Source organism: Rhea pennata, chromosome 5 (genome assembly GCF_028389875.1).
Source record: "Rhea pennata isolate bPtePen1 chromosome 5, bPtePen1.pri, whole genome shotgun sequence".
In the NCBI taxonomy this organism is placed as follows: Eukaryota; Metazoa; Chordata; class Aves; order Rheiformes; family Rheidae; genus Rhea; species Rhea pennata.
In genome coordinates, this window is record NC_084667.1 from 14,558,730 (window position 1) to 14,584,955 (window position 26,226).

A 26,226-nucleotide genomic window follows, 5' to 3' on the forward strand; every position below is an offset into this window, starting at 1 on the left:
TGTCCACAAGAGTGGAAAGGTAGTGCAGAACAAGGACCAGGGCGTGTACCTCTGGGAGAAGTTGTGCATTAAAATGAATACAGTGAATTGACTACACTCAGACGTATGTGCCATCCCAAAGGGATTTTTCCAAATATGTTTTGTCCGGCTCTTACCTATTTCTCTTGGGCTTGATCCAAAACCAATAAAAGTCCACTGGAGGCTTTGAACTCAATTCAAAAGGCCATTTACTCATTTTGCAATAAAAATTTCCAGAGCACAATGGAGACCACAGGAACCTCAGTGTAGGCCTGAATCAAGTCAACGCGCTTCGCAATGGAGAAAAAGGGATGGATTTGCTTTCTCTTAGAAAAAAACGGGGCCCAGCTTTCCCTTCCAACTCCTCTCCTTTTCTCAGCATTCAAGTGCAAGCCCAGCATTTGGCTGCCTGTGCAGTTCAAAGCCAGCCGCGAACCCAGGTCTGCCGTTGTCAAGTCCCTTGGAGGACCTGGTGACATACAATCCCAACGTATAGGATTAGTGCCCTCGCGCATCTCTCGCTCGCCTTCCCTCCCGCCGCTGACATCCCGCGGCAGGTCTGACCCGTTTCCATGGCAACCAGAGTGCCAGGCTCCAGCTGCCTCTGGTCTTGCCACCTGTTATTACTTCATCTCTCAAGTGTAAGGAATTGTAGTACATCCCCTTAATCTGCTGTTCAAGATGCATCTGTGGAGGATAGGCAGGCTCAAACAGGAAATTACAACAAAAGAAAAAGGAAAAAAAGACATAAATGAGGAAAGAAGGGAAAAGAAAAACAGCAGTTTGACTCTGACTTTCCCTGAATTACAGCTTCTGGTGGAGCAGGAGGTGGACACCCAGTTGGAGATGCACCCACATCTACCTTGTTAATTCCCAGGCTTTACTGAGCAGCGCTGGAAGCCAGAGGGGTGGGTGGCAGAGGTGGCTCTGAGCCCAACGCTCAGGGCAAGACCTTGCTCTGGAGCAGCATAACAAAAGAAAAAAAAGAAGTATAATCCCTGGTGTGGTGAAGAACAGGCCAAGTAAAGCTCAGGTACCTTTGGGGCTCTGGCTCTCTCACATGTACACAGCCAGGCAGAGATGTGCACAGTCATTTCTGTGCTGGCCTTGCCAACAAACTACATGCAGGCATTTTTTCACTGCAGTTCTCCAGGGAAAAATGTAAATCAAACTGAATTAGAGGAAAAGGCCAGTCTCATTGGGTATGTTTACACTATCATTAACATCAGAGATAAGCACGCTGGTTAAATCCAAACCTGGAAGTATTGGGGCACTTGATACAGACACCCTCCAGCAGGCTGTAAGTTCAGCTTGGGTTGGTAGGGGTACAACTGTGTTGATGTTGCACCATACTCAACCTAATCAGGTCTGCCTGGAGCGTGTGTGAATTTGGGTGTAGCACTGGGAAACCACTGCTATTCTGTTCCCAGAGCCGAGCTAACCGGACTGCACAGCTTTGGGGGCCTCTGCCAGCTCAGGATCTCAACACTGCACTGAAGAGCTTGGGTACATCCTTTACAGGGAGCCAGAGAAGTCGGCTGCACTGCTGGAGGAAGTGGTGCGAACCAGGCACTGCAGCTACTGCCAGTTCTCACTTGTATCTGGATTCATCTCCTCTGAGTTAATTGGTGCTGTGGTGCTAGAAGCAGTTATGGCCTTTGCACAGTTTTTAGCAACTCTGACAGGTCGTCTTTCCTGTATCCCTGCTCATGAAGAGTTAGAGCCAAGGAGGGCTACGAGAGGCAGGTACCTCCTCAGGAGTCAGAGCAAGCCTCTCAATGTGGGGGAAGAAAGAACATTCAATCATATGTTTTACAGGAATTGATATGGCCCTTGTGTTGAACAACTAATGAATAACCTGGGAGGTGGGAAACAGATGGTACAGCTAGGAAAATTCAGTATCAATTAAGCAGATTTTGTAGATTTGGGAGTCAGCACTCCTGCACCTCAAGGCAGCACTTTATACAAAAGTCTGTGTGCTGATCTCACAGTCTTCTGCATGAACACCTACAACAGGGACCAAAATCTCAGTGTTCATGATAAATCCTTGGGAATGGACCATGCTGTAACTGTCCAGCACCTCATGAGAATAAACAGTAGGAGATGAAAAATGGGAAAGCAGACAAAAAAAAGTGTTAAATGTGTTTAAAATACAAATCTCCTGATTTTGAGGGGTACCTCTCCCAAGACCTGGCCCCTGGCTATAAAAATACATTAATCCCATCAGGTCAGGGAACTTGTGGAGCGATTAGGCTGCCCAGTACACAGCCCAGTCCAGGCAGCATCCCTCAATACTCATGTAAATTTGGCCAGTGTCTTGAAATGGGTCCCTGCAATATGTTGTAGACTTTGGGTATGGAAACTGCTCACTGGAGGAATGTGAGAAGGCATAGCACCTAATTTCAAATTCAGGCAAATCTTCTGGAGTTTACCTGGCTCTAATTCCACACTGGGGAGAAAAAAAAGCAGGCAGATAGCAAGACAGAAAAAAAAATATAAATGTGTAAATGATACTATTCACATTATTCACATCTCAAGAGCTCCCATGCTACTGAAGCAACACATATTTTTCAAAATCTAAATATTTAGTCAAAGTAGAAATATTTTCCCACAAACTACTCATAGGTGCTTCTTCTCAAGGAGGGTTGCACATGGACAACATTTAGGTCCTGGTCAGGCAGTACTGCAAAAAAAAAGCAACTGCCTAAAAAACAACTCAAAGCTCCTATGTGCCCCTGTACATAGGGGCAAACATTGGGGGGGGTTTCACTGTTTACAAACTCTAAGCAACTGCTCTATTTTTTTCCCTCAGCCTTCTAACAAACAAGCACAAAAGTTTGAGATGTCTACAGCTGAAAGCAGGGTTTGAGTGGAAGCCATTATACAATTTCAATCTCTGCAATCTCCATTCTTTCTTTTACTTTTTCTGTCTTTTTTATGTAAACTAGCTCTGGTAAAGGTAAAAAAAAAGAAATAGAGTAAACTAATGAAACATCAAATCAAGGTAAGGTAGATATTTTCCCAAGAAAGGCACCTGCTGCAGGGTTTCTTGTCACAAGGTGAGCACTGGTGCATCCTTGCATTAAGATGTAGCTCCTACCAAGTCCCCAGTGAGGATCAGCACTGAGGCAGGGAAAAAAGTAGGCCTGATGTAGCTTTTCAAATTGATGCTGCTTGTGGAGAGGAACAAACAGCTCGTCTCCAACCGAGGGGCTGACTCTCGTCATTTATTCATGGCCAGCCCCCTGCCTGGATGGAAATAAAAATGTTTCAAAGACAACAGTGTGGGAGAGCTGGAGGACAGCTTGGAGGCACACTGAGGTTAGCACATTAATTTTTTATCTCTGGAGACTGGGTATCCAATTATGCTTAGAGTACACAAACAACTTTGGCTGGTCTCTCCAGTAGAGATTTATCCACATCATAAAATCTGCCACGCAACCAGGCACAAGCGGCTGATGCCATGAAATAATACAAACAGGTGGTTTTACAGGTCAAATGTGCAATCTAGCAGAGCGACAGGAGCGCAGTGAGCTGCCTCCTTATTAACGAAGCGTATGGCACACACGAACCAACCTGCACACAACAGCTAGGCCAGCCACAGCCAGCATAACATGCTTTGTTGCAGGACTGTCGTTGGCCAAAGTGCTTGTGGACCGAAGACTTGTTCAGTTGCTCTTTGCCCCACAGCTGCCTTTAATCAGTGCTTTGCAAAGCAAACTGCCACGGAAAACTCTTCACCTACATGAACGATTAGCTCCTTTTTAAAGGAGAGGAAGTTTTTTCCCCGTACAGACAGACCATCCTACTCTCCTCAGACTCAAGCAAGCACATTTATACTAGTCCATTCATTCACACATACACTTCAATAACAAAAGTCTAATGTAATTCCTATATGAGAAGTGTCTCAAAATTTATAAGCACCAGCTGCCCCGAGAGCTGGCCTGTACCCATAGATTGAGATGGAATAGAACAGCAGGTGTTTTGTGGAAGTCTTGGATGCACCCTGGGCTCACAAATCTCACACTATCAGTGCCAACATGTGGAGGAAAAGGCAGTATAAAAAAGGGATGAGAATGGTGTGGGACCATTTCTTTTCATTGGTGGATTTGGGGAAGGTTTTAATGGTTTTCTATAACTTCATTTTCAGAATTTCATATGCTCACATGTAAAATATCAGAGAGTCTATATCAGGTCAAAAATAAATGCGTGTGTAGGCAGAGGCAAGACTGGGTCCTGAGGAAGGGCTATTTCCCTGTACCAAAGGGGTAGGTAAGACAGGCAAACAAAGTAACTAAAGGTCTAAAAGAGCACAGGTTAAGAAGACACAGGAAAAGCAAAGGACAAAGACTGTTGAACAGTCTTCTATGTGGGAAAGAGTAAACTATAGATGACAAAGGACAGAAGGAGAAAGAGATGTAAATAAACAAAACCTACAACACTCAGGGACAGCAAGATGTGCCAAGGAAGTGGGACTTTGTAGTTAGATCCATCCATGACCTTTGATACAAACCTATGCAGTGGCTCTTAGTTTCAGATAAGTTCTTCCTATCTGAATCACTTTTCCAGTCCATGGATAATTTACTGAACCATCCTAATTGGTCTGTGTGTGAGAAAAAGAGTAAAGATAGAAGTAGGGGTCAGGAGGGAGAAAAAGAAGAGGCCATCAGCTCTTGAGCTGGCACCAGCCAGGGGATCAATAACTGAATCTTGCAGAAGCCCTGCTCCAGAAAGCCTCCTCCTGCATCAGCAAGGCCTCTGTCGCTGCAAACACTGCTAGGAGCAGTGATGGCAGAGCAGATGCGGATACAAAGGGAGGAAGTTCATACTGCAGCAGCCTGCCTGAACTTTGTTGACCCAGTGCTCACCTCCCACGGCATGACAAATTCCAAATGGCTCATTTAGATTTGCCTTGTCTTTTCTAAATCAGGCTGCTCGTATCTCTCTGATACACCGCTAAGCAAATAACCAGACCCTGCTATATACCGTATCTCTGGTTCTCCTGTTCAGTAGGTTGTGGATTAGCTGTTTGGATTAACATCCCCCTTCCTCCCTCCCTCCTTTTCTCCCTCCTCCCAAGCCCATGCAGAGAGGATTCTTGAAGCCCAAGCCCTGCAACACTGCAGACCTGTCAAATCTAATTCATAACACATGCCTAGCAGTTCTTAGGGGAGAGGAAGGATCCGATGCCCTGGCTCCCCACCATCCCCCAGTACAAAGGGACCATTTAATGACTGCACATTAGCAATGTGGACAATTAGCATTCACATGGAAGATGAATGGCAGTATAAATTAAATATTGCCAAGTGAAAGAGCAAAGATGCAGGATCTGAGCTCAAGGCTGTAAACAAGCAAACAGGCAAAAAGGAACAAACAGCCACTGCGACAGCTAAGCCATTTGGGAGAGTTACCTTCCAGCATCTGGGACCTTCCCCAAAGCGGATCCAAAGCGGATCTACACACTCATATAGCCACTGCCTGTACCTCACTGGCTCCTGGCTAGCTGTTAAGCAGATTCTTTCTGCTCAAGAATCTGGATCCCAGAGTGATCTGGCAGATCACAGGGGCTCTGGGGAACACAAGCCTGAGCAGCTCCCACTCTGCCTTCCTGCAGCACAGAACACACCTCTCTTTGCAGGGGCCAATGTTTGCTGTTTAAAAGCAAAAATCTAACCTTTCCTCAGCTTTTCTAGCTCCTCTTTTTGCTAACTTCTATCAAGCTATAAGCACCAGAAAGATAAGGACCGAGACTGTCCTTGGCCTCTGCGACAAGCTGAAGGGTACGGGACACTACCCTTCTTTGGCCATCTGTGCAAGGCCGTTATCAATATTAATTTAATACAAACCTGCAATATGTCTCTTAGATATGCAAGTATTACTAACTACTGCATGCACAGAAAAAAAAAAATTCAGAGATAATATAAACTCTAAGTAAACAAAAGGTACTGGCTGAATACTGACATTCTCCAGCCTGCCCAAGCAGTCGTTCTTACTGCACTGACAGCTCAAGTTTATCAACAGCTGGAGAAGTCAAAATTACTTCTGCTGTGAAACTACTAAACACGTGAATAACTAAAAGGTAGAGCATAAAAGTGACAGAAACACAGGGATTGCCAAATGGAATCAGACAAAATGGCCCTTCAAGCTCAGACAGTGGCTAGTAGCAGATGCTTTGGAGGAAGGAAACCCCCCTCCTTCTCTCCCTGAGGACAATTATCAATTATCCTGCTTAGAAGAAAATGTTTTCCTACTTCCACACTTCTTCCCGTTCGTCTTAATGTAGTATAAAGTGTTTGCCTGTGTATTTTTTCCCATAAGCATTTTATTCCTTTGTCCACACTGTTCATTACTTTGAACTGAAATGACAAAGTCCACAGAGTGATCTGAAAGGACTTTTTGTAATTGAACACAGGTATCTACACAAATCCCAAGGTGAAAGCAATTATTACACAGTATTGCACACTGGAAAACTGAGAAATGGGGACTAAGAGTCTTGCCAGGTCTTACAAAAAATCAGTAATACAACACAGTCTGCTTGATTCCCAGTTCTGTGCCTAAAAAGAAAAGGACGGACAATCAAACAGAGCCCTTTTGGCCACAATATTTTCTTTCAGCCTTACGCTGGTGTAGGAAATCAAAGTTTGAACATTTCTCCTCTCTTGTTCCAGTACTCCTCCTTCCAGATCAGCACTAATGCTTTTCAATCCATAGATTTTCCCAAACTATAATTAAGAAGTAGCTTTTGGTAAAAGTGAGGACACTCCTTTTGCGGAGGAGATGCAGGGATAAGGGTGATAGGTGTTGTGAATTTCATACCTTAAAAAACTGAGACATGAATAAAGGCCTCTTAGTCAAAGACAAAAACAAAGAGAAGCTCCTGAAAACAGAATGTTTTCCCTTGACATCCCTGTGAACAGCCACTGGGAGGCTGCTTGATGATGAGCAGGTTGGACATCTCTTCTTTTCCCCTCTCCTTGCCACCTCCTCCCCACAGGAGCAGTAATGGAAAAGTGACTTGCCGCAGAGATAATGCTGGGTTTGAAATGAATTCCTGACTAGCGGAGCCAGCGCCGGTGTGAGCTGCAGCTGATTAGCTCCAAGCGTCCAGGTTCCAGTCGCTCACAAAGGAGCCGGGCAATCACGCCAGCCTCCGCTCAGCAGACACAGGTGGATGCAACAGCCCTGAAAAGGATCTCAAAGGCAAAAGGGAAAAAAAAAAACTACTCACGTTTGTGGTTTTCATTTCTGTGAACAGGGGAGGAGCGGGTCTCCTGCTCTCGGGCTTCATCTCCCTCTTCGCTGGCGAGGTGAGTGTGAGCGTAATGGTAGCTCAGTCCAGGCCTGTTCTTGTAACGCTTGCCGCAGACTGGGAGGAGAGGAAATAGGAGGGAGGGGAAGAGAGAGTGGAAACATCAGTACTATCTGCAACTACAACGTCCTCCAAAACAACACCCCTTCCCCCTCAACAACAATATCATGCACCCGACAATCTTATCTGAAACTCTACCAACAGATGTTAGTAAAAGGTGACAGAATGCCGGCCTGCAGCCTGAGGTCCCCCAACAAGCTCTCTTCCCACCATGCTGCCAGCACTCCTTCCAACAGGCAGAGACAAGTGCACATTCAGTCTCCAATAGCCCTGATCTTCTCTGCTGGGATTGCTGACAAGATTGCCCAGAAAATCAAATGAAATGCCCACAGTGCACAGCAATGGGAACTGAACTGAGAAGAAAGGACATCATTTTCTTGGTTATTGGTCTCTGAGAAAAGGATTTAAAGAAAAAAAACCCAAAATAAGGTTTTCTTTAAAAGGGTAATTAAATAAGTTTATTCACAGATTCCCAGGAAGACAAAGAGCTTCTTGCTAGAAGAACATTTAGCAGTGATGGTCCTGTTACCTTCCCAGGTAAACTTCACATTCACTATCCCAATAAATAACACGATGTGTGACAGATAATCCTCCTTCTGAAGTTTTGTTTAATTTAGGATTAAGCCAACAGACATTAAGAATAGGATCAAACAATTCTGGCTCATGAAAGGTCTGTATTTTCACAGAAAGTGCATCACTAGGTCAAACTTTATCATTAAGATTCATTACATATATATTCAACTTTCGTAAGATTTTGATTTACTTTATTGTCTCTAAAAATAGTTGTCTCTAAAAGTTCTCTCTTCATCTTCAAAGCAGTCTCTGAACATCTATTTTCTTTTAGATATCTCTTTCTTCTGCCTAATATCACTAATGCCATTTTAAAAGATTGGGAAACAAAGATAGAGAAGCTTAGTGTCTTCCCTGCAAATTGTTCCTTCCAGGCACACTTTCAGTCACTGTGTTAGCTTCATGAGCCTCAAGGATCTCACACAGGAATAAATGTCTTGCCCAATACTCAGTCCCACATAGCTTGCTCAGGAAGACGAAGCAAGTGGTGTCAGAAGAAAGAACAGGACCCAGCAGTCACTAGTCTCTATTGTGTTTTTAGACCGCTTGAAAAAATCTCCAAAGGGTAGTCACGACCTAGCCTTAAAACTTCACTTGGCTGTGCTAGCTGAAATGCATGCTGCAGTGCATATACATATTTACTTCCTGTTGTGACCCCAGTAATAATCCTAAGTGCAATTACTTGATGGCATTACAGAAAGACAGTAGTCTCTCCACAGGTAAAGTGGAGCCTCATTTGTTCCTTAGGATCCAAAATAAAGGTCTCCTTCCTCTGAAATTTTTGCAAACATCTATCTTTCTTAGACTGCCTCAGAGATAACCAGAAATCAGTCATCTTCGAAATAGTCTTCTCTTTTTTCCTTTTTTTACCCCCTTTTTTGGCCATTTCATCTAAGAATAGTTTATTCAGGAAACTTCAAATGTAGTGAGAGGTGCTGATCAGGCTCTCTTAGTCTGAAAGACTAAGTTTTAGGGTTTTTTAAATATGTCCTTTTTGACTTGTGCCAGTAGATTTACAAAAATGCGTCCTGGTGGCTGGAAATTTTTTTCATTTATTAAAAAAGAAGAAAAAATCAAAGCTATCCCTAGGCACATTCACTGAACATGCTATATTAGTGGTGTTTTACCTCAGTAAAAGAAATTCAGGTGGTGATGGGAAAATGAAATCTAAGCACAAATCATCAAACTTTAGGAAGTCCTGTTTTGGTGTGGACTGAGGGGCTTCTTCTTTCATTGTTAGGATTTCATAAATACTACAGGATAGTAGTTTGAAGCATTTCCTCCAAATGTTAAACTTCTGGCACAATAAGGTGCCAGAAGCTTAATAGGTTTATTAGAGGGTTTTATCAATAAAAAGATGATGATAATACAGTTATTTTAACAGAACAGATTTTTTAAAAAATATTTTTCCAGTGTTTTATCACTTTTTTTTTAAAGTTTTGAAATTCCTTTGATTTAAAATTAATTTATGCAAGAGGGAGGGAGAAAAGTTGGGAAGGAATAAAATGCTCATGTACCCATGCACATCCATTCTTTGAAATGTCTGCCCTTGTTTCAAACATAAATCTAACTGTATTGACAGATATTTTGAACAACTAGACTGGCCTTAGATGCACGCTCTCTAAAAAACATCAGTTTGGTCTTGATTCTTCCAGTACCAGGCAGGTACTCTTCTGCTGCATTTTGGGGAGAGAAACAACTATTACTCCTATACTCTGTTGTGGTTCTACAAAGCAAAGAACAAGCAGGGAAACAGATGCTGACTGTGAGTCAAGAAATAAAGTATTCACAGTTCTGTATGACAGCCCCCACTTTTGAATATCAAAAAAAAAATGTAACTCAGAAGTAATCATCAATCCAGGGACAACTAGAAAACACTCACTGTTTAAGTGATTTCAAAAAGATAACTCCTTCTAATTATACAACTGTTAGAATTTCACAGAACAGATAGATTTACATTCCTAGTAGATTATTTGAGTGTTATACTAAGTCTTCTGTTCTATCCCCGTTATTCATGTGTGTTTGAAGATAAAAGTTAAAAATACATGCTTCTGCCATGAATTACTGACACTGCTCAAAAACTCCTGCTTAAATTATTTTCAAAGCATGATCTGATCATCAGTGCTCTACTGACATGGGAGGAGACACTTGCAGCTCAGTAGCTAAGCAATTCTGTCTTCCTCCTACACAGCTTGATTCTGCATTGTTGTGACTTTGGTGCCAAGTCAGACAGACAAACTCTAAAACCCAGCCCCAGTTACCTATTTAAGTGTGTGTCGGGGGGGGGGGTTAATTTCAAAACAAAAATATTCCTAAAAAATCTACTTGACTCTATTACCTTCAGCATTACCCGAAGTCGTATCTACAATTCTAGCTCTATAGTTGTTACATTTTAAAAGCGTAGAGTCCTTGAATACAGGTCTCATCCAACTTTCTCCATCAATGCACAAAACGAAACCTGCCCTCCCTGCAGAAAGTCCCAAGGCTGTGGCCCTTCCTCCACTTCCTACAGGATCCTGCAGGGATTTTAGCAGCAGAGTTTATGGTGACATAGGAAATTAAGTGGTTTCGCAGACCTTCCCTCCTCCAGCAATACACACTAGATCAACAGGAAAAAAACTAGCAAGAATTGATATAAGCTGAGGCAGTAGTAATTCTGCAGCTAGGCCCTTCCTACTGGCAAAACCTTTCAAATGGCCAGGGAGGCTGCAAGGACAGCAGCATGCTGAGCCATTCCTGGCTAGAATTGAAGTCAGAGCACTTTTTAGCCAGAGTTGAGGCAAAAGAGTTCCATTTACATGTATCATTTGAAGGGTTTGTGGATGAAATATCTGCTTTTTTCTTGGAATCTAGACTTTTCCTCCTCTCAAATTCATATTCTATCATGAAAAAAAGCCCTAGGCAATGCCAAGAGATGAAACTGCTGGGATTTCCTATTCCCCATGCAAGTTAGACTTTCATAGGAACAAAAAGGTATCATGATTTTAATTGGGCAAAAGAACCAATGGCTTCAGAGAGAGTTTGCCAGAATAAAAACTAAGTCAGAACTTCAGGGTTTCTCCAACAAATTTGAATCTTCCCAAAATCATGCTAATCTCTTATTTTCCAGATAGAGCACATTTTATTAATCTACCATATCATTGTGGTAAGAAGTAGTTTCTATAAAAGGGTGCTCATTAATAAACACTTAGCTCTTATATAACTCTTCCCACTGCAAGACTGGCTTTTCAAGTATTAATTAATCTTCCCCCACATTTCTAAGTGGAAAATATTACCCTCATTTCACTGCTGAAAAAAGAGAACCACAGAGGGGCTAAGTGTCTTGCCCACACAGTAATCCTTTGTCATTATCAGGATTAGAATTCATGAGTTCTCAATATCCAAACTGGTGCTCACACCACATCTTTCTCATTCTGTAAGCTGACAAAAGCGTAAGGAGAACTGGTTCACCCAGTTTGAAATGTATGCTGGCAATTATGTTCTAACAGTATGCAGCTCGCACATAATGACAGTATGCTTTTCATAAACTTTGCTGGGTGGCTTTGCCTTCCTTTCAGTAGCTTTGCCTTTTCGTATCTTTAATTTTCCTTGCTGGATAGGCTCATCATCCTCCCATGTGGTAGATTTCATCCTGATTCTCAACACTGGGAAGTGGACTTGATTTTTAATTAGGTAGCCAAGCCCTATGAAAACAGCAGGAGTTTATAGGATGTGACCCACTCCAATTCCTCCTGCATTTAAAGGGTATATTTTGCTCCAACCCGATGTAAATGCCATCTCAGGAACTGGCTGAGTAAGTAAGCAGTAACAAAGCAGTGCAGATCAAACACCACAGATGGGGAGGAGGAGAAGATGCTATTAGGCCGCCGGACGCTCTCCTATGATGAACCTTAAATTCCTTCCAATCTGAAGATTGAAACGAAGAAGCTACACAACCATGTTATGGGGAATAAAAAAAAAAAAAAAAAACTAATTTGCAGGCAGTTTAATCACATGCACACGGTAATTCACAAAAGAAAGTTCTGTTCTAAGTTCTGGCCTGTAACTGCCTGCAACTCTTTGGATACGCAAATTCCTCTCTGTTTACGTTTCTCTGTGAGTAAAAGTAATATAAAATACTTCCCCCACTTTAAAGGGAAGTCTGAAATCTATGACTTAAAAGACTTCCTCATCAAATATTTAATGGCTGTGTTGCTGTCATTTTGAAATTGTTACACATTTGGTCCTTGGCAGGCTGTGAGCTATGTTCCAGCCAGCTCTCCACATACATTTTGCACAATCTGTCACCAGTATGAGACAGAAGGAAACAATCCATGTTTTTAGTGGAACCAGGAAATTGGGGGAGTATATGCATTTTTTGCACTGAATCTTGCCCCCTCATTGTCTTCTCTTTTCTCCTTTGCTTCCTGTGTTCTTTCTTCTTAGCTAGATTGTGTCAAATGCTAAAGCTTAAGTTAACTCTGGGCAGGCAGTCACTCCTCAAAGTTGTTTTCCTGTTACACCACTCACTCCACTCAAAAAAAAAAAAAAAATCCTTGTTTTGCACTGGTTTGGTAACATAATCACCACTATTACAACAGTCATGCCCAGTCTCTGCATTTCAAGACATCTCAGATTTTAACACACTGTATTTTGACATCCATTGATGGGAAAGACATCACGTTTGCTCCTTGTTGATCAGTACTGTCATAATATGCACCTTTTTTATCAGAGCAGCTACGTGGTAACCTATTTCTTACAGGATTTTTTGTAGATAGGAAACAGTCTTTGTTTCACTGTCCCCAAACAGAACAAGTCTCAGAATCCACCTGCTTTATCAAGGACATTGAACTCTTAAACAAAACGTGCAGAGTTGGTAACAATATTTACGTCCACATTTTAATAAAGGAATTGCTGGCAGGAGCAAAGGAGGAAGCAGGTACCCTGTATGAGCAGAACATGGTCAACTATCAGAGCCAATTCTGTTCCTGCTCTTACCATGTGCCCCACTTCACACCTATGCTAATCAATATAAAATAATGTTGAGTGTTCCTGCCTCTCTAATCATGGCCTCTCTACCAAACAGTGCAGCAATCAATATCCAGTATAGCAGATATGATGGGAGAGTTGTTTGTCGGGTTCATCTGTACAATCACCTTATTCTAGATCTTACTGCTTATTAACTACTTAGGGATTCACTAGAAAGGATAATACCAGGAGATGATTTAGAGCTTATACTGCTAATAGTTTAAAAGGAAGCTGAAGTCATGGTAGAGATTTATGAGAAGCATGTAAAAACATATTGCTATAATCAAAGCATTTTCAAATCGGATTTTCACAGTGATATTTAACCAAAGGTCTGTCCTAAGCAGAAACAGTAGTAATAGTAGCAGACTCATTCCTAGTATCTGTGAGAATTAAGACATCAGATTAAGTCTAAGAGAATGGGTAAAAAGCAACCTACATCAAGATTTATCCTGCAGACCTTTGTACTCCAGCAAACCTCCAAAGAATCAATGAGATGTTTGTTAAAATGACTATGGCAAGATCAGGTCAATTTGAATGAGTAGAGAAAGAAGACAGGAGATGTTATTAAGGTAATTATTAAAGCAATCACTTTGGAAACACATAGAAGAAAATATTTCCTAAAGAACAGGGCACAAGGAAGTACATTAAGCAAGTTAAATTAGAACACCATAATATTTAACTGGGATTTTCAAAGGAAACTGAAAGAGATAGACCTTCAGTTCCCATTGAAATTCAGTAGAATCTGTTTGTCTTAAATCCTTTAAATTACCTGAAGATTCCAGCCTTTTATTGACAGAGCCTATGATATGTTTAGTAGAGGAAGGTAATGGAGAAGAAAAAATGAACCTTGAAATTATGTATGAAATTTCAACACTTTGCTGGATGATGAATTCACAGAAACATTAGGAGTATGTTTCAAGCTGTAATGATTTGAATATAGGGTCAAGCATTTTTTAAAACAAAACAAAACAAAAAAAAAAGAAAAAAAAAAGAAGAAGTTCTGAGTAATTCTCATTAGTTCAAAGTCAAGTTCAATGTAGGGCCCTAGGGACCATGTCTTGTATGATCTATAGGCACAAAACAAGCAGATAGACACTTAGTGGGATACTCATGGAAAACAGTTAAGGAGCCTACCTCCAGCTGAAATCTGCAAGGATTAGGAGCCTAATCTTTTGAAAACTTAACATGGCACCTTTCTACATCTTCAAGCACCTGAAACAGTCCATTTGGGGCCTAATGCTTGCCTCTATTTTTAGTATTGATTTGGAGGATGGACCAGAGAGTGAAAAAAATCAAACATGCTGAGAACTAATTGTTGGAAAAAATATTGGAAAAATAATATAAATATATTATACGAGCTTGAATAATCAAAGAATTCTTTCAAATAGTAACATTATTAGTAAATATTAATACGACATTTGGTAAATACAAAGAAAATATGGTAAAAATATGACAAAGCAGTACAGTGAAGAAACTAAAGATGACAGATAATCAGCCTGAGTAGAAACAAGTTGAAGAGGGAAGGAACAAGTTACAGCAAACGGTGCATTGAATATGAACTCACATGGTGGACAGAGATGAAAACTACTTTGCCACTGAAACATAAGATACAGCACTGGGAGGAGAGTCTTGCATTGAAAAAGGGTTGCAAAATGACCTCGTAGGCCAGCCATCTCTGTACCTCTCATAAACGTATGTGATAGCAAGCTGCAAAAATCCAAGTTCTATAGGTAAAAAGAAGTTACATGTAGATATATCAACCATTTTCTTTCTTCTCAACTGGTTCTAGTCTCAGAACAGCATGTTCTGTTTAGTTTTGACCGCTGCTGCTTAAATGAGACCTTTTGGAGATTTTTCAGAGAAAAAAAAAAAAAAGCTTAGAAACAGATCTGAAGAAAGCACAGCCAGAAGAAGCTACAGTAACTGTTTTCAGAGATGGAAAAAACGGCATTTTATCCACTAAGAAGAGAGCAAGAAGTGCTGGTCTTAAACTGCAGCAGAGAAAATTCAGGTTAAATATTTGGAGAAACCTAAAAATGAGGAGTTTTTGACAACAGAACCAGCTTCTACAGAAGACTGCAGAATCAGTGTCTCTGGGTATAAGCAAGGTTGCATTAGTCTCAGGTCCAGCAGAGATCATAAGAAGGTTTCAGTCAATTCTCATTTTGCAGAAAGAGTGGATTCAAATGCATACCTCAGCCTCAGAAGGACTATGAATAAAGGATATGAAATTTCTTACTTAGGAAAGTAAGTTGTTATGCTAAAATTTCAATTTATACAAGTATGAAACTAAAAGGAGACAAGGACATACTGGTAAAAGGAAAAGAGAGAAAGAAACAACTCCTTTTAGTGATGAATAAGGAAAATCTTTCATAGATATACGGACAGAAAACAAAAATGGAAGTAAGTATGTATGTAGGTAAGTTACAATGGGAACAAGTAAAGAATTAACACAGATAATGACAATGGACAGCAAGAAAGTTAATAACTTGTAGAGATTTGGCACAAATGAACCACTCTGGCTGAAGGAAGACATAGACATCCAGAGTCATGAAACTCAGGTGCTACAATTGGTTGTAATTTTTATACTAGAATATAAGTTTCTGGATAAAACTTCAGAAAATTTTTATGTTTTCCAAAGATAAAAAGCAATACATAGTAAACAATCCAAAAATAATAAAACAGTTTCTAAGTAGACTTCTGTGGTAGGACCACTCTGACTGATGACTCCCCAGCTGATCATTTGACAACCACATGACATCAGTTCTTGTTACATATGTAGGTATTCATACATTCATTCACTCTGCCTCTCCTCTAAAATCACACGCCCAGTTTATCTTGAAAAGCTGAAATAGAGTATCTTGAACTCTTCTTGCTTGACATCACAGGCTTTGCTTTGCTCCTCAGGGCTACATTTCATCCTTTCAGACATCTGCTCTATCACCTAGCCAGGTATTCAAACCACATTTACATCTGCTCTGATACAGCAGCTAATCCATTCTGCTGTGGTACCATTTCTTGCCTATACCCATCTCACACCATGCTTTTCTGCCACTTTCATTAACAAGGTTTTTTTCCTAAGGCAGCTCAACGCACAATACTGTTCCATGGAATTCCTTGAAAACATGACCAACCAGTTTTCTACTTGCTTATTTGATGAAATCAAAACATTCACGATTATACTAACAATTTTATTCATGCTCTGAATGACAACTTAGCCAAATATTTCATTCTAAATTTCTGGTACACTATATGCACAATAAAATCAACTGCAATATTTCAGAATACTTCATTCCACAAAACAAGAAAATAAACAGAGATCTCACCTTTTCTTAAACACAGAGTAACAAGGAATTTTGAGCTTTCAAAACCTTATTCAGTACATACCTTCCATACTTTCAATCAGTTTGAATACTAGGTTTACTATTGTTTTATAGTATTTATATAAATACCTTTTATAGTATTTATATATAAATATATAATATTTATATATTATTGATGGCATGTTCCAACCAAGACAGACCTTTTCAAGAATATCTTTGCCATCTTCCAACACAAGGGACAGTGTCAGCAAGGAAGAAGGTGGTGGTGAGGGAATGGAGGCCTGGTGTCACTCCATCATCTAACTGACACAGAGACTGGATGTTTCAAATACGGATAAAAAGTACTGATTATTGATATACTTGTTTCCTATACATATGAATGTAGATCTATTAAAAAAGAGTGGACTATTTCTTCGCCAAAATCACTTTTTATGACAATGCAGTTAAATAACAAAATTAATTTGTTTTAGATATGTTTGTGTTCTCTCTGTAGCCATTTTCCAAACATAAATATCAGAATACATGAAAAGCAACCTGGAAGTAAACTAAACAATATACAGAAAAAGTAAAATGTCAACCCGTTAAGGTAACTATTCACACTACTAATGTATTTCTAGGAATAATGTTCACCCAAACAGGCAACACATTCGATATTTTTGACCTGCATGCTTCCACCCAAAGTATGCTGTCTGCTGAAAACATCTGCACACTGAATACTGCAAAACATACTTCTAGCCTACCACAATTAGATTGACATTTACCTATAAAAAATATCTAGCAAGTATTTTCAAAGAAAAAACAGATTCAAGAAAATCTTTAATGGGCTACTGATCACCCATGCAGGAAAGACACCTCAACTAACAAGCCGGTTATTAACAATGAGCTGTATGTAATATTTCTAAAGAAAGTTAACACGTGCAGGATGTTATTTCTGAGTGATGGCACAACAGTTGGGACAGCTCTCTCCTTCTGCTTCACAGTAAGGTAAAAGAGTTCTGCTACCACATAACCCTTCTCTCAGCCATCTACGCTGGAAAAGAAGTCACTGGATTCTAAAATTTCTTATGACTCTCTGATTATATGTTTCTTAAAAATGAAAGATATCAGCCAAATGGAATAGGATTTTTTTTTCCAAAACCGAACAGGAAACGTATGCTTCAAAATGTAAGCCAAGGCAAAATTCCGTGAGTACAACAATGTGCCAGAACCTTGCTCAGATTTCTGCTGCCTCCTTCTATATCTTAACTGTTTTATCTACTATATGCACATCACTACTATGCATGTTGTGAGGTTTCTGTACGATTTAAAAGTAGAGCCATATCAGACAATAAAGGATCATTATGTTCAAAATGACTACACTACAGACAAGCATCTTTGAATTTAGAAGGATGTTCCAGAAAAGAGGTAAAGACAGTCATGCATACACCAACAAGCTATGGACTTCAATAAGAAGATGCATATGAGGTTCCGACATAAGTCTTAGAAGACACATTTTAATTCTTTCATTGCACAAGAATAGCTATTTAACTACTGTAGGAGTCTTCTGACTCCTCACATCTTAAAGAGCCCTCTTTCCTTGATCATGTGTTCAGACACTCCTATTCATGTGTAAGTTTTTCCATTTCTATTTATTGTCCTTAGAATATTCATCTTGCTGAGTACAACACCCAATGTGTCCATTTCTCAGGGTCATCTGGTCTCACCATAAAAGAATATAATTTGAATAGATGGACTATAGCTTTCATTTACCATGCATGACCCATACTTCTTCATATTTTAAAAAATAAGCAGGAAATATTCATAGATCAATATAGTAATGGTTGGTCTTTTAAGATCAGAAATATTGCAAAAAGGGTAGACATTGAAGAATGGGGAGCTCTCATTTTCCTCAAAAGCACCAAACATTTTTGGACCACAGAAATGAAGACCTAATATTCTCCTACTTCTACTAAATTTTGTTACCTTGCTGTTTTGTAAGATAGAAAGTACTCAGTAGCAGAAATTACTATTGCACATACATACTACCTTAAGTAGTGTTAAGGTGGGAGACCTCAAAAGCATGTGTGTAAGGTAAGTCCCCCTCACAGAAACAAAATTAATGAAGTGAAGAAGAATATCAAAAGAAGAAAAGTACCAAGGACTAGATTGTAAAATAACACATTCTGTACCAGCCCCTGGGTTCCCTCCTTACACTTTGACTCTGGTATCCTATTTCTGTTTGGGCAGAACTTCACAACTTCACAAGCAGTGCCACTGCAAGATGACAAACAGCACGGCCACTTTCAAAGGCAGTAAGTGTCAAAACCATGCCTTCCAGTTGTGTTTGCTTCTGAGGAGACTCAGCTCCTGATGATGCCATAAGGGTCCTTTCTGAGTAAGGGATAAGAAGATGACCTTCAAAATTTAGCCTAGTGAGATTTTAAAAGGATTGAAGGAAAGAGAATCACCAAATATATGAAGTGATACAACAAGGGAGAAGTACCTTTATCGGAGATTTTTGAGTTATGCTTTTGTTTGTAACTATCTGAAACAGAGAAAGAAATAGAGGGTGAATCTTACATGAGGAAAAAGAAGATAAAAGGCAGAGAAGCCAGAAAAAAGGAAGAGGAGAGAGAAAGAAAATACAAGAGATGATTTATTATAGTGCAAAGGGAAGTGGAGTCTTGCTGAGGACTTAATTTTATTTCCTTCACAGAAAAACACCAAGAGCAGCAGCAGCAGCAGGTGGCAAACATGCAAGTCAGAGAGCAGCAGAATACTTTGCTGAAAAGGAAAAGATGAAGCCCTGAGTGCACCGAGATGGTAGTACCAGGCTTGAAGCAGAGTCAGTTGTCTGGCTGCTACTTACTGTCACAAACATAGGGTTTGTCATGATCATCCTGGGAGGCAGCATCATTTCGTCTCCTGCCACCTCCAGATCCCCGAGCCTGCAAGGACAAGAAGAATGTTAATATTATACCACCGCCTCTCAGGTCTCTTGGTGCCCCTCACCCTTTTATGAAAAACATACAATACAGACTAAAAATATCCTCATCTTCCACACAGGTATGTCAGGAGGGGGCTTGACCCCTTATCTCCTAATATATGCACTATGTTAATGGACCTCGTAATGCAGCAGAGATCCTCTCCACAGATAAACCAAACTGTTCATCCATAGCAGAAGGTCACTCCCAGTACACATTCAGTAGAAGTATCATCACACATTCACTTCTGAAGATGTTCAAATACTTTTGTTACTGAATATGAGTGAATGGACAGATGAACAGGTGGCAGAGGATAGATACAGCCCTTAAATCATCCATAAAACAGGTCCCCAAATAAAACAGAATTAAAATTATTCGCTTCAATGTTTCTAAAGGGAGGGTTGCTTTTTTAATTTGGAGTTTTGTTTTGTTTTGTTTTCTAACTAAAAAGCAAGGTTTTGAAATGACCTTCTAGCAGTGACAAAGATAACATGGTTAATTATAAAGTAAGCTTTGGTGCGTTAGTGAAAGAGATTAGGTAACATGGCTACCTGCAATAGCGGAGAACAGGAATTACCTAGAAAGGTCCCTTCATAATTCTATGTTCCTAAAACATACTGACTCGACAGTCTTGGAACTAAAAATCTCTGCTTGTCCATAGCGCACTCTGCTCTGTCCTGAGCTCCAGAGGTAAGAGTGGATTTCAGCATCAAAGCCCCTTGGTTCCGACCCGTCCCAGCTGAGATGGCAACAAAGGGACAGTTAGTACCAGTCTAACAGTAGAGGCTGTGATGTGGAACTGAGAACTGAGCATAGGCCTTCGATTATTTTGCTTTAGTTAATGTACAGTCTGTAGATGACAATAGTTTTAGACTAGATCTTCATTTGAGCAAGTGATCTGGAGATGGAGGGCTAGGTAGCCCTTTAATAATTCTGCAAGCTACTCTGTTCCCAGCAAAAGCAACCAAATTGTTTCTGCTCGTTTTGTTAATAAACCATTGATGCCTTTCTCCCTAAACAAGGCTGTCTGATTCAAGTCCTTTGAGCTTTTACATGTTACAGTAAGAAAGGGACAGAGCTTCACCAAGTAAAAAGCCAGAAAAGATGCAGAAATTCTGAGAATATTAGAGTTCCAGATACAAAAGGGTCATATAAGCTCTGTCTCCCTGCTATCAATTTGGCACTGCACTAGCACAATTTAAGCTACATTCTGTCATACATCTAAAGTGAAGGAACAAGAAAGAGTCTTACCTATCTACCACTGAGTCTACTAAAATAGGGATTTATAAAAACATCCCATATTATTTTCCTGGGATTGCTCAGGTCCAACTCTTATCACAGTCCCAAAGGAAAGACATAGATCTGTCACTGTCTGGAGGAGTAAACACTATTAGGTATGGCAAGGAGAGCTCTGCAAAGAGCTCAGCGCAGATCAGCACACGCATCCAAAGTGAGATTTGTAAGGGTGAACTGAAAAGCAGTTTCACGCTGGAAAAGGACCCAGCAACAACTGTTTGGTGGAAGCCACATTACTGACTGTATCACATAAAATCAGTTTACTAGTCTGCAATACGTTCTTTCTGACTGCCAGCTCTGTAAACCCACTCTGGGCTGTGAGATCAACCCCGGGCTAGTTCCTTTCTTCCCTCATTACTGCAAAATGTTCTACAAGCCAAATTTAGGTCCCTGGCTGCTCCTGTACCACTCTCAGCTCATCAGAGACTCTTCACAGAGGCAAGTGATTGCTCCTTAATAAGTATTCCTGCCAGTACCAGGACTACGATCCAATTTCCCTATTCTATCAGGCTACATTGGCTCTTTGGAGCAGTGAAAAAGCTATAAAGTCTTATTTTTGTCAGTAAACAGGAGGTCTAACTCTGTTTACACACTAAGAGCAGATCTGTTCAGTAAGAATGCACTATTTTTACATAGACACCTTTCAGAATAGGATGGTAATTTAAGGTCTGTTGCTCGGAGTTTCGCTAATCTTACAGCCAGCTGTTTCCCTTCAAACCATTCTCTACAGAAATGCAAGGTACTGTATTCATGTCATGACCACACGTCAAATACCCTTATTCACGCACTGAACACAGAGGAGGAGATTTTTCAAGTCAGTGACTTTCAATGGGAGTTGAGTTCCTAAATGTCTTTAGTGCCTTTGAAAATGTCCCATGGGGTATTCAGCTGACGAGTACACAATCTGTACAGGTGCAGCTGCACTCCTGTTGTATCTCCTAGCGAAGAGCTCTCCTAGCTCCTACCAGTTCTTCCCTGTCCAGCAAAGATACTAAAAAGCTCCCTTTGCAAATCCATCTCTTTGGCCTTCAATGTCCTTCCTAACACTCCCACGATTTCTGGGCTAGCCTTGAGGGGGTAGCAAACTTAGCAGCTGCCCCAAGGGCACTAAATTGAGTGCCACTTGCTTGCTGTCATCACTCCAGTCTGTTGAATTTAGTCATCCACAACTGCCTTCATTTTCGTGATGTGATGCAGCAAAGACTAAGAGACTTGATGTATGAGACCTGGAAGCCATGGAACTGCAACCTTGAAGCAGTACTGAAGCAGAGAGAGAGTAGCCAGAGGGGCAGCTGGAGAAGTCCAGGATTAAAAATAAAATCATGCTGTAGGGAACGGAAGGGACACGTGAAATTTGGAATGTCCAGAGCAGCAATTCTGCTGCATTAATCCTGCATGAATGCCATTAGTCTTTCTCATTCATTCTCCAAATCCCCAAAGGCCACACTTCGCAGGATCTAGTTTCCTATGCATGTTCTTCCCCACTACTATTCTCTAAAAACATCCTGACCAATTCCTTCCCAGAAACAAGGTGCTGCCCAGGTTTCACATCCCGTAATTTCAAATCCTGGGTCCTGATCCCCACACTGGGTCAGACTCCTATTAGACAAGAGCTGCTTGAAGAGTGGCAAAATACTTCTGACCAGACGCAATTCAGACTTTGATTCAGGTTTACCAGTTTTCAACAGCTAAGGGATCTGGCCTGACTTTGAAATTTTAATTCATACCACTTTCCACTATGGTTAGTGATGCCATCAAATAAAAAAGAAAATTGCTCAAAGTATTTGGCATTCTTCAAACTTCTCTTTTTCGCACTGTATGGAGTCAGGGCACCAGCAGAGCAGGAGTTAGTTGCAAGAAAAATGCAAGAGATTCTGCTGTTCCTGTACTTAATAGGCAGTCAGTCTAGGGCAGAAAACATTTAAATTTGTACTTCTGAGTTAATGGGACCCCTAGCACCCTCCAACTCCTTTCCTTATGGTACCAGAGCAAAAGCAATATAGTTACTCTAAAGTAGTTTCCTGAATAGGAGAGTACAATTTTGCACATAACAGTAAGTTCAAGACTCTGTATAGCCCTGGAATAAATGATAAAGCTAATTCTCTTCTTCTGAGTAGTATATTCCTTTTTGCTATTCACTCTTTCACTCACCCTGACCAGCATGCCCAATTTATGTGAGAGCAACATTAGAAAAGAGACGTTAAGCTGGAATATTAGTTGATAGCTACAGTCAAGCTTCTGTGCATGTATCAATTCTAACTCCTAGTTTTGGTTACTGGTTCATACAAACTTTCTGAAACTTACATTTTTCTGGAAAATTTTTTTCCAGGTGGGGGTCTTTGGCTAAGAAAGAAAGAAAGAAAGAAACTGGTTCAGGTGATTTTGAGAATAAGGAAGGTGAAATATATACTTATCCAGTTATTAAAGTGCTTTGATCTTATATTAAAGGACTTAAGCTCCAAAACAAACAGGAGCAGAAAACTGAAACAACACAACAACAGAAGAAACCAAAAGAGAAGGTCTGATGCATAAGTACATTGCAAGTATTCAATGTGGTTTCACGCCTCCCTCTTTATTCAAAAGCTACTATATCCTGCTCATTTGGCGTAAAATGTGGCCCTTCTTGCTTAATTCCTACAAACATTGAAAGGCACTTCTAGAGCTCCTGTGCCCCGCCAGCACCCACTGGAGCCAAAGAGAGAGATGAAAATGCTCAAAACTTGTGAGAATTGTATTCACTTCTATTTAGACACCAAGCTTAAGGGGCCACCATTGAAAATGCTGATTCCAAGTTTTAAAACATTGGCCTCATTATTTAGCTGGCTCCCCGCTGAAATTGTGAGAAGACATCCTAGGTAAGAGAAGGGACAGGGACTCCCTTAAGGATAAAATCTTGCCCATGTTAATCAAATGGGAAATTTTTCATGGGTTTCAAAAGGGCCAAAGCGTCAGCCACAACATGTTACCTTAGGGAAAGCTGCAAAACATATTAACACAGTTCAAGTTACCTTTATTAGTATTTTTTATTTTGGCTCTTGTGCCTGAATTTACTGTTTCTTCTTTGTGATTAGTAAATGTTGTTTCAAAGTAAGAGTATTGTAATAGCAGGATGTCATAATAACCATTACAGTTCACATTAAAATTATAAATACATCATTATAATAAGTTTACCTCATCTTTCCACTCTAACAATAGTCTTTTTTTCTTGGTAATTAGCAAAAAAATATACTGAAAATATATTAAAAAATCTTTAACTGTACCCTTAAAATTACCCAAATGGTTATCACCATCATATCCATGGATATATACTTTGCATGTGTAATACATGTGAAAAATATATACTAGAAAGCAGACATTTACTTCTTTCCTTTTCATTCCAGTACACTATTCACCTACCCGTCCTCTAGGCCTGTTCTTTCGTTTTGGAATATCTTCTTCCAAATCCTCTTCCTCATTCACTTCATCTGCATTTTCATCATTTTCTAAAACCCTCTGTGGTTGAACAATAAACAGGAATGTTTAGAAGAAAAGAAGATGACACATGCAACCAACTGCTGCTCTTTACCACACAGACTGCAGGTTATTAAATTAAAGATGATTAATGATATAATGCCAAATCAGATCCCAGAACCCCTTCTTCTTTCCACTAAAGCAAAATTTGCTTTCCCTTCCACCCTCAGTTCTCCAGGGAGTTCTTATTAAGAAATATCACTGGTATCAGACAACTGAGAAAAAATGTTCCTAAGAAATACCTTAGTGGCATCACTGAGCACTGATATACCAGGACAGCACAGGTATTAGTCTGCATAAATGCAGGCCTTGTTGGGGAAGCTGTGTGCATGATCTTGGATTTGGTTTCTTGCACCTTAAATTGTTTCCTTTTCCTCTAATGTTGAGAATGCGCTTTTAGATATCAGGATTTTTTCAGTTGGAAGCTCAGACTTTTCTGTTTAGCGAAAAAAATAGTGACAATTCCTCCAGACAGTCTAGCATTCTCAGTGAATCTAGACAGTAACATCTTTTGGGGCTTACGCTACATACACATCTCTGCAATCTGGAAGAAGGGGTCTTACTGCATGAGAATGCTGAGGAAGCACAGGTCTCTCTGAAGTTAATAGGAACAATAATAGTTCCTGCAATTAATTATTTAATAAGATTAAAAATGAAAATAATAATAATTCATCATCTCAAATCTCTTAGGGAATTTCAACCTTTTCATCTTGAGCTTACAGATGTAATCTCCAGAGAATGAAATCAAGGCTAGCAGCCCTGAAAACATTCATAAATCAGATACAGTATGGACAAAGGCAAGACAAACTATCACAACATTAATGTGGAAAGAAGTCCTGTTGAGCTCCCCTCCATCCTTGGTACCTACGTTGGAAATATGGTACAGAGCCCCAGCCACTTCTGCCATTTATGAGGTGAGCACCATTTCCTAAGCGTCTAGTCTGGAATCACTACTATTTTTGCCATGTCACCAGCTATTTAAATGACAACAACATCCAGCCATGAAGCAAATTCAAATCAGTGTCTTAAAAAGGGAAGAGAGGTTTTAAATCTTTTTCAGTATTTGACCCTTCTATATAATTTCTAGTTAACAGCTATTAAGAGATTCAGTAGAGGGAGAAAAGGAACAAATCTCACAGTGCCTTTGTCTTCTACCTACCTCAGGCACTGAATCCTGGATTTGCAGAAATGAATAAAACAGAATTTTTACTAAAAAAAACAGCTTGAATTTGAAATACCAGCCCTACCAGCCCTACAAGTTTACTCTCATTTTATCAGCTAAAGACAAACACTGGACAGTGTCCCTTTAAAAAGCGCAAATAATTTTTAGAACATGGTAGAGAACCAATCTCTGTCTGGTTTTTGCACCTTATATTTTTAAATCTCAAGAGGCTATTAATGGGGTCAGACCATCACAAAATCTAATTTCACATCATATTAAATACTAGAGGATATAGAAGTTAAGCAAGTTCTATTTCGGCATACATAAAATGCGTCTTCAAAATTTATGCAATTATATAGTTTGGTCAGGCTTCATCTTAGAAAGCAGGAGCACCCAGAATGCGTTGTACATGAGGAAGCTATGTAAGAAAATATGCAGCCTTCCTGATAAGAGTTTACATTTTCACAGTGCTTCACATTTTCTTGTATCTCCATAATAGAGAAGGCCACAACCACATCTTAGGCAGGAGGAAGGTACTAGTTTATATCGATAATAGTACCCAAGAGCATTTAAAAGAAATACTGCAGACCACCTTCTCTAGCTTAAATTATAGCACCAATTTAATAAAAGCAGAGGTAACCAGGTGTGAATCTGGTGACACTGCCAGGGTAATGGCTCTAATTCTTGAGAGAAGTGGCAGAGCCTTTTTGATGCATGGTCAAAAGCCTTTTTCTAGCAAATGATGGAGGCATAGTTTCAATATGGATTTACGGCAGAGTCAAATCTTCAACTCCATTAAAAAACAACTGCATAACAGATTCCAATGAGTATAGCTATTTAATGGGGTCAATCCTTACCCTTTTGGGCAAAATATCTCTTCTATTCCAATTTTGTCTTCTAAAACAATTTCCCAGCTCAATGCACTTCAGTACAGCTAAGCACCACGTCTTCTTCTCCTGACACACACTGTGAGTTTAGATGGTGTTACGTGGCTGGCACTGAGGCAGG

The 26,226-nt window shown here is 40.1% G+C and overlaps 1 protein-coding gene across 8 annotated transcripts in view; it reads right to left on the reverse strand.

Moving 5' to 3' along the window:
* Nucleotides 1-26,226, reverse strand: part of DPF3 (double PHD fingers 3) — a 172,604-nt gene that overhangs the window by 35,201 nt on the left and 111,177 nt on the right. For 6 of the 8 annotated variants that reach the window (XR_009958447.1, XR_009958445.1, XM_062576111.1 and 3 more), the window contains 5 exons: nt 23,943-24,038; nt 22,851-22,889; nt 19,136-19,214; nt 18,770-18,811; nt 7,247-7,384 (listed from right to left, as the gene is read on the reverse strand). Coding sequence is in view for 5 of the 8 variants with exons in the window: in XM_062576111.1 (XP_062432095.1) it covers nt 7,247-7,384; nt 18,770-18,811; nt 19,136-19,214; nt 22,851-22,889; nt 23,943-24,038 (394 nt within the window). In the remaining 3 variants the exon portion in view is untranslated. The remainder of the gene's footprint in view (nt 1-7,246; nt 7,385-18,769; nt 18,812-19,135; nt 19,215-22,850; nt 22,890-23,942; nt 24,039-26,226) is intronic. The other 2 variants (XR_009958446.1, XM_062576107.1) reach the window with 1 other exon arrangement.